The sequence below is a fragment of the Petromyzon marinus genome, chromosome 14, assembly GCF_048934315.1.
Source record: "Petromyzon marinus isolate PM22_M1 ecotype Great Lakes invasive population chromosome 14, UKy_Petmar_22M1.pri1.0, whole genome shotgun sequence".
NCBI classification, from domain to species: Eukaryota; Metazoa; Chordata; class Hyperoartia; order Petromyzontiformes; family Petromyzontidae; genus Petromyzon; species Petromyzon marinus.
Window position 1 is genome coordinate 3,935,336 of NC_133680.1, and position 9,405 is coordinate 3,944,740.

General features: G+C 50.0%; 1 protein-coding gene across 3 annotated transcripts in view; it reads left to right on the forward strand.

Annotated features, from left to right (window-relative positions):
• LOC116942418 (synapsin-2-like) overlaps window positions 1–9,405 on the forward strand; it is a 118,078-nt gene that overhangs the window by 66,871 nt on the left and 41,802 nt on the right. For all 3 annotated transcript variants that reach the window (XM_032954319.2, XM_032954323.2, XM_032954321.2), the window contains exons 4-7: window positions 2,530–2,587; window positions 5,971–6,062; window positions 8,877–9,033; window positions 9,289–9,378. In XM_032954319.2, the coding sequence (XP_032810210.1) occupies window positions 2,530–2,587; window positions 5,971–6,062; window positions 8,877–9,033; window positions 9,289–9,378 (397 nt within the window). The remainder of the gene's footprint in view (window positions 1–2,529; window positions 2,588–5,970; window positions 6,063–8,876; window positions 9,034–9,288; window positions 9,379–9,405) is intronic.

Sequence of the window (9,405 nt, forward strand, 5' to 3'; positions counted from 1 at the left end):
TGATTTCGGATTGATTGGTACCCCAGTCGCGGAGTTAAGTAACACCCCTGGAAAAAATAGTGTCCCAGAAATAAAATATTTAATTGCCTCGGCCAGTTTGTATTATTTGGTAACCATGGATACCGCCATGAGGATCATTTAACGGGCAAGCTGCTCGAAAACATAGAAACTAAACTTAAACGAAACCATTTTTTTTGTATTTTGCCAGGAAAGGCCCATTGAGCTATATAGCTATCTTTTTTAGAAGCGATCTGGCCACAAATGATAGCTCAACGAAGTGGCTTATCACGTGGAAATGTATCGCGGCAAAATAATCTCAATGCATTTTCTAAACGTGGAGGGAAAAACCGCAGGACTCGGAGAAGAATCCATGCGAACAAGGGGAGAGAGACACGCAAACTGAAAATAATCAGGCGTCAGGGTCGGGATCGAACCCACGGCTTCCATGTAAACCTGGCCAGGTAGTTAACCTCTCGGCACCGGCGCGCCGAAGACGACGGCGGTTTTAAATTGGCCAAAACGCCGGGGTGGATTCCGAACAGGCCGGTCGTATGCGAAGCCTCCCCCACCCTGTTTACGCGTTTGGGTGGACAGATGCTGATGCTTGCGGGCATTTGATTCCGTGCCGCGGCGTTATCGGTCCCTCCGACCCGGGCGGCCCCTCCATCTCATGCCACGCGTGAACCCCCCCCCCCCACACCCCACCCCGAGCGACGATTGGGCAGTCCCGGGCGGAGCGGTTCGACGGCAGGACCCTCCCATGTGGCCTGGGGGGGGGGGGCTCAGATTGTACGCATTGTTTATTTATTTACTTACACGGACCCATCACCGCCGCTGTTGCCCGTGACTCATGCGCGGCTGGCGCCATTTCCGCAGCCTCTGAGGAACCCGAGCGGGTTGCGCAACTCGCTGCCGCGTTACGCGGTTCATGTGCCCCGTGGTTCACGCGTCCCGTGCGCGCGCGCACGTGGCAGGCGCGCGCGCACGTGGCAGGCCGAGTCGCTTAAAGCACGAGCGAGAGAGAGGGGGGGAATGCAAACAGAAACTGAATTATTTATGGGACCTTTTTTTGGCAGTATCCAAAATGATGAAGAAATAAGAATAGTTTTTGAAATCTTGACTTAAAGCTTTCGTCACTGTAGGAATTCATATTCTTTGGGTCTTTCGGTGAAGTCACGTATATAGGTTCAAAGAACATAACAAAAGACCCAAAGAATATCAATAGGTTTTTACCCTTTATGGCAATGAAACAGGAGGTGTTGAGATGCTCACACACCAAACGGATACCTTTTTGGAAGGCGACACGTTACTGCATCAACCACACACGATGCTCGTGGCAAAACATGCAAACAAACACGCTCCGATCATAATCAATGTATGCATTATCGTGGAAACACACCAGAGACAGCCTTCTTCACGGCCTAGCCTCACCAGTGTTGGACCAGAGAACGCCGAAAGGCAAGCAAGTACAAAGACAACGCAGGTATCGGAACACTTATAGCTCGGGACGAGCGGTTGTTCAGAAACCCAATCGCCGTCGCTTGATTCACCTTCCGTTTGGCTCAGTCGCGGGGATTAAAACGCGCGCTCGGGCTGTCGTGAAACGATGTCGTTCCATCGCTTGCAGGCACCCGCAGGGTCTGGGCGAGCTGTTGTGATGTGCCCCGAAGCCTGCTTTTATAGAAGGGGCGATACTGGCGCGTCGAATAAAGGTTGATTGATTGATGGAAATAAAACACCGAGGAAGAAAGTCGTGCGTACGCTAGGATTGTCTAGCAAACGCTTTGCAACGTGATTTCGTCCCCGGCAGTATTCAATTAAGGGTATTGTATTCGTCAAACGGATGGTTCCGATTTGCCAGCTGCCCAGCTGTTGTACAAGAGAGATGCGTCGTGATGCGCGAGCTATAGCAGCAGCGACAAAACTAAAAAAGTGAATATTGCATAGTGCGAGTACAGCGTACTCAATGAATATTGCACGGCTGACAAACGAGGTATCTAACGGTCATAGGTTAAATAAACGAGGAATGAAAAAAACCGTGCAAATGTGAAAAGGTTAGGTAGACGCGCAAGTAAGCGATATATTTTAGTTTAACAGTGACATAAACACACGATAATGAAAACAAGAGGACAATGACATTGCAAGCACCGCGACGAAGTCACGTCACATGAACGTGAGATAGTCGGAAAGGCAGGAGAGGCTGAGAGTATGCTTCTGCTGCCTTTTGTGGCACCTCATAGTGATATTTTTGATAGTGCAATTTTTTCCGGGTTTTGGGCAACAATTTATTACATTTGACCAATTTTCTCTCAAGTAAGTCTGTAACAGCAGCACAACTTTCCACTAAGGTTTGATTCATGCTGGATCACGTTTTCGTGCACCACCCTGTTACAGACAGGTGGACAGATGGAGCTGATGGATGGTTCCAAAGCATTCAAAGGTCCAGATACAGTCTGACCCCTGGGCTGTGGAAAGGGGATTGCTCTGGGTGAAGTGATGGACGAGCGGTGTGTTCTTGTTGTTCTGCAGGGCCAAGTTCTTCCGGGGTAAAAAGGTTCTCGGGGAGTACGACGTGAAGGTAGAGCAGGTGAGTGGCAGATGCTGCCGGATTATCTCCTGCACATGCATTCCGTTCTCATCTGCCGTGGAAATATTTGGTTATAATTTTTAGGGATTTTTTCTCTCCAAAATGTTTATGTCGTTTTTGCTATCATCAGCATCATGCCGTGAGACGAATGAATGCAAACTCATAATTGTCGCAGAGAAGTGCATCTTCCCACATGTCAGAGAATTCTCTGACGGAAGTAGCTATTTCAGAACTCCTTCCGAGATCTATTCAAGTAACCACCCCCTTCTCAACACACTGTGGGACCGCTACACTTTCTCGCACATTCTGCCATATAGATAGGCTCGTCTTACTGAAATGTTTAAATATCAGAGCTGAAACGTAGTCAAATTCGCTGACCAAATTTTACGTGAAGCCATTTATTTTGCTGTCAAGGGTGACCTGGTTCTGACCATCATCTCACTGAGAACCCGCTAGCTGGCCGAAAACCCGTTCGGCTAAAACCCAGATTATATTTATAGTCTGGGTTCTCAGTGGCCCCAGCTCAGTGCTCTGACCTCTAGGCCACCCGGCCAGCCAGCCACCTCATGCTATGGTGTTTTTTTCATTTTAAAAAACACATTTTTAAAAACCATACCCCTAACGTGGAGGCAATTGCGTTATTTCACAAGCACACGTCCAATTACACTCGGCCAGCCTCCACTGACCTATTGGACGAGTTCTTTATTTTTGTTTTGTTTTTATTTGCCTCCGAAGCCCGCGTCGGATCTTATTGTGCACGCTCCATCGCACCGCCATTAGCGCCGATGCATCAGCCGCAAATGACATGCACACTGTACCCCTACAGCCGTGGGTGCGTGCGCATCGTTCCGCTGTCGGAAGCAGCAGCGGCGCACCTTGCCGCTGCAAAACGCTGGCGAAGGAAACACAAATCAATAAAAAACCTTTTTTTTCGCGTGCAAAAAAATTCAAGAAAACCTCAACATTGCAACCATAAATCTGTGGTTTGCTCGGACACTCACGTTCAGGACATATCTGACGCCGTTTAATTCGAGGCGAGACGCTGCCACAGTGGGGGGTGTCAAGGTCGTCGCCCTCGCCTTGCAATCCAGAGGCCGGCGATTCCATTCGATCTCCTGGCGCGGCAAACAGCTGCGGCTACGGAAGGGTAGACGGGAAGGGTACACGGTGAACACCGCAGCTCGCCGTACAGCAGGTCGCGTGCGGCTGGGGTAAAGTGTGGGTTACCCTCACCTTCTGGCGAGAGTGTGGAAGATTGCTTCCACTCTAGTGAAGGCCCTTTATCTTTACAATAAACAAAAAATTTCCGTGGTCCGTGTGCTGCTGCCGCTGCCTGAATGTCAGCTGCTTATGAGGATGCTGTTTATATATTTTTTTCTTTACATTCCTCGTACACGTCTCGATTATGCATTCCAAGCTTATTCCGTTACCCGCTTAGCAAACGTGCTTTGCAGTTCACCCGCGTGACTTTGGCAGGTCGTGGTATTTGATGTGCATTTTTATTTGTTTAGAAGTATCCAAAGATAGCTGTGCACCTTTATTAAACGAAACATTCCCGATCGGTGAATGTATGGCTGCGAAATACTCCTAATCATAATTCATTACATACAGCCCCTTGTTAATCCACCACAAGATGAAGGCCTCCCGCACACCGCACTTCAAACCATACTTCACCACGCTGGTCAGTTCAGGAAGTTTGAAGGAAGGGTGTCACAGGAATCATCGACGATGCCGATGTCATATGGAGCAGTGGGAACATCTTAAAGAGCACGACGTTGGGTTTGAGAGACGTGACAGTGGACCGATACGGAACATCACTCGCCACTGATGCGATCCATGACCGAGAATAAAACTCACGTTCCAAAAAAATATATAAAGTGGGGCCATTGTAAGCCTCCAAAAATGGACGCCGTGTTCAACCTAAAATCATCTGAAACATCCCTGCGGCTCTGCACTGCCGCCCTGGATGCATCAAACGTTGCCCCCCCCCCCCCCCCCCCTTGCAAGACCATCGTAAGGCGGTGGCGTCAGCTGCTCGCGCTAGATACCGCTTTGACATTGGGCTCGGGCGAGGCAAGCACTCTGCCACTCCAGCAACCCCGCCGGAAGGTGGGGAATAGCGTCAAGCGATCGCTCGATCGCGTTCGGCGTCAAGTGGACGAGCCTTTCGCCTGGCGGTATTATCTGCGAGCGTCAAACTCATGGGGGCCGGGGGACGACCAGACGATCAGACGACGAGACGATGGCGCCGTGCGGTCGGGGGACCTGCCGCTGATGGGGCCCAAAGCGAGCGGCACTCCTCTGGTGGAAATGAGCCCGAAGAAATTGACCCAAACGCAATTTTTCTTTTGCCCTCCAGCGACGTCGCGCGGCGCACGGCGTTCGCGAAGGTGGAACGAGCGGCGCAATTCCCCCGGCCCTGTTTGAGCGCCCGCGGTGGAACGCGGGCGCGGTGGTTGTGGCAAACCGTGACGGGAACCAGGCGAGCCTGAGTTGAAAACCCGGGTCACGGCTCACATCAGTGGCGGGTGTATATCTTGAACCGGCCCTGGTTTCCATTCCCCTTTCCCAACGCGTCGTGGTTTTAATCCCGGGGTTGTTGGGAAATTTGCAGCCCGCACATTTAATTCCCAATCGGCGATGTAATGGCAATCGCTTAGGAATGGCCCACAAACGAGATGTACTTGTCACATCTTGGCTCTGCTGACCGGATACTGGAGGGGAATATTTTTTGACCTGGCAGCAGTGCTTTGTTTCTAATTTAATCGCGCTCAGTCTCTTCTGCCACCGTTGGGCACTCTCGCAGTGGCGGACGCGGTTGAAGTGCGTGTTCATAATAATGTGCAGGCCGCTAAAAAATTCGGCAAAGTCCCATTTGGCCCTCATTAAACAAAAGGTTCTCACCCCCCCCCCCCCATCACAGGCGTCAGTTGCGAAGTTTTAGTTTTTTAAAGATATCTCACGGCAGACTGTGTGGCTCACCGCCAGAGGTGTTTTAAAATCATGTTCATCCCGCGATAAGGAAAAGGATCCCTCCACGTAAGTTTGAACCCCCGTCCGTCCACGCGCTGCGCTATGAACCAAACAACCCGAGTTCGATTCCCGCTCACGGCCAACACCCAGTGACGATTATCTGAACCGGTCCTGGGCCTCCCCTAGGACGACTCATCCTCAAATGAGTACCTGGTGCGATGCGTAAACTTCGCCACTCAGGAGACAAAGGCGGCCGGGCAAGGTGCTAGCCTCCCCCTCGTGTGCCCGTGCCGGCCCCTCGTAGGTGCTGCTCGCTAACAGCACTTGCCCCAACAGTCTGTTAAGGCTACACGGAGAGGAGGGGTGGAGGATCTTTGTCTTTGTGTGTGTTCCGTCTCCCGGGCGATCAGGCCGAGTTCTCCGAGTTGAACCTGGCGGCCTATGTGGACGGGGGCTGCACCGTCGACATGCAGCTCTACCGCAGCGGCACCAAGGTCGTGAGGTAAGAGCGGGCAGCGGAGGGCAGACTTTCGCAGCCACACGCGCAACCCTTTTATAAACCCATTCGCACGTTATGAAGATGGGGCCATTGCCCGGAACATCGCCCGTTATACATTTTGCATTCCGTAAGTACGTATGTATGATGTTGAACTTTTTCTTTCACACAATACATAGCCAACCGTGCTAATTGACGAATGGCCCATGTGCCTCATCAGCAGAGTCAGGCCTTTCTGCTTAAATGCTGCCGGGTAACTCAGTGCCATGAACGTTATGTAAATCAGGTTATCTTTTATGCTGCTGCTGTTGTCTGCTGTTATCTGCTGGCCAAGCTGCCCTTAGAAAAGAGCGGTATAGTTCGATGGGCTTCACCTGCGAAATAAACTTCTGGTTCTGAAACACATTTGACAAAAAAAAATAACCCACAAATGAAATTGTCTTTAAACATCTGGCACATCGTGGCCTCGTCGAGAATCTTTGATATTTAATACGGGGCTTTTGTTTACATTTAGTGGGTTTTGTATTTTCGTAAATGGGGAAGTTGCCTTCTATTTTGCGTGTTACCAGCAAACGACTTGCACAACAGTACTCTTGCAACTCTCCATCATATCATATTCAACTTCACTTTTATGACACTGTTGCACAACTTCTTCTGCTAGCCACTGCGGTCTAAAGATTAGTACATGTGACCCACAATCCAGAACATCTCGGGTTTTAATATTTCTCAATTTTTAACACCACCACCACCACCACCGCCGTTGCCGCCAGCGGCGGCACCACCGCCACCACGCGCTGCCTCTCTTTGCCTCGGATTGAAAGTGATTCACACAGGCTCCACAGCCTTCGGGGTGAGCGATCACGTTGTGGCTGCCCAGGTCACGAAGCTGCGAGGACTGAGCAGGCTCATTGGCAGATGAGGTGGCTTTCGTCATGAGGACCGGACGAAGAGAGGCTCGGAGTGCACTACCCCACTACCCAGGGCCTTGCTTTCAATGGTCACCAATTTTAATTGCTCACCCTGAGAGTCTCATTTTGCAATTATGGTCAAGCATAGACACACTCATCAGAAGCCATGATTTATCCACTGCTGGATGAAGACCCCCCCCCCCCACCCAAACCAATGCTATTGTTGCAGATCTTGCGATGTAGCAATCCACTTAGACCAGGGGTCGACAACCTGCGGCTCCGAGGCGGCGTGCGGCAATTTAAGTGACTGCTTCGTGATGTGGGGAGTGGTAGTGGAAGTGTTAGCGGTGACTGCTTCGTGATGTGGGGAGTGGTAGTGGAAGTGTTAACGGTAAGCGCGCTGCGCTACAAACCTGGCGACCCGAGTTCGATTCCCGCTCACGGCCAACACCGGTGACGATTATATCTGAACCGGTCCTGGGCCTTCCCTTGGTCGACTCAGCCTCAAATAAGTACCTGGTGCAGTGTGTCAACATCGTCACTAGGGAGACAAAGGCAGCCGGTCCTCAGTCTGTTAAGGCTATACGGGGTGTCTTTGTCTTGCTTCGTGATGTTATCTATTAAGAACCGCCTCCTCGTGTTCACCACGTGGTGCATTGCAGCTCTTGAAATATTGAGGGGTTTTTTTGCCGAATTCTAACTAAACTAATCTTCTTGTTATTTTGGTTGCCGACCCCTGACCTGGCTCCTGCACACGAGCTGACCTCATCACTCCATCTCCACGTTGTTAGTTTTGACCATCGGTCATCATCCCTTCTAGCAACATATCCTATCCAAACCCACTTCATTTTCTTAATTTAAATATGAGATGCTTCCAATCGGCGTTTGGTCTCTAATCCACGTGTGCCTAGATACACTGGAGTGAAGTGAATTGTAGGGTTGCAATGATTTCTCCCCCTCATATTAGATTAATGGTCATTAATTAGGGTCGATTCAACATTATTATAATTATTATTCTTCTATATATTTTTTAAAGTTATTTTGTGGCTGGACTGGTCATGTGGACCCATTACGAACGACTTTCACGATTCGATAAACTTCGATTCTTAAACACACACACAATTCGAAGCATTTATCACAAGTTTAGGTGTCAGTATTTATCAAATAACATCGGATGGAATGCGCATTATAAATTTGAATAAGTATTCGATCACACCCTTTGTATATGGTAAAATGTTGATACCGTCTTCATGGCCTGATTCTCCTCACGTGACCAGCCCTGCAGCATGACCTCGTTTAAAGAGGGGCGACGTACAAAATCTCAAGGAGGGTGGTGGGGGGGGCACGGCACAGTGAAATCGTGAAAAAACTTTCAACAAATGTAACAACGCGAAAAGGAATGAGTACCAGTAGGTTCTGCGTTCGTCCATCGTGCATTATGCACAAACATTCACACACTGTGTGTACGGGGAAGGGTGTTGAGCATTATATCAAACAAACTCATGATCCGTTGCCGTGAGGAATTATGGGTAAAATCATATTTATGCATCTCTCTATTTTGTATCCCCACCTGCATGTAAAAAAATATTTTTTATTGAGTCAGCCTGTTGGCTTTCCAGAACAATACTGTCCAGAGAAATTTGCCTCAGTGAATTTTGGACCGGTTAGAACCTTCTGAGTCTCATCACCAGGCAGGTTAGTTAAACAAATTCTGCAGATGTTTTTTGGCAAGAGCTCACCCATCGAAACTATGGGCCCCTATTCAATACAAAAAGCAATATTGTATACAAACTCACGAATAACACACCATTATACATTTAATCCTCACAAAATGTGCACGCGAAAACACGGAATTGAGAACTGAAACGCATTCGGGTCGGACGCGTCTGTGTGGTCGTGTTTGCGCGTCCAGGTCGCTGAAGCCAGACTTCGTGCTCGTCCGCCAGCCGGCCTACAGCATGGCGGGCAGCCAAGACTACCGCAGCATTGTCATCGGGCTCCAGTACGGTGGCGTGCCCACCCTAAACTCCTTGCACTCCGTCTACAACTTCTGCAGCAAACCCTGGGTGGTGAGCTGGCCTCACACGCCTGCATGTGACCGGCCGACCCCCCCCCCGGGATCTCTCATCTCACTGATCGCAAAGATTTCCGGCAGATGCCGAATCCCGTACCCTACATTGATCGCGCTGTGGGGCGCGGGAACCCGGTGGACGTAAGTTCACCACCGGGGTTGAGTATTACCGCGCCCTGCATCCTGCAGACGTCCCGGGAATGGGAAAGGGTTAACAACGTCGTTTTCTTTGTCTCCATCATTTTGATTGCAGTTCTCCCAGCTGATTCGTATCCAGAAGAGCCTCGGTGCAGAGAAGTTCCCCCTCATCGAGCAGACGTACTTCCCCAACCACCGTGAGATGGTGAGTTGTCGCCCTTCTTTATAGAAC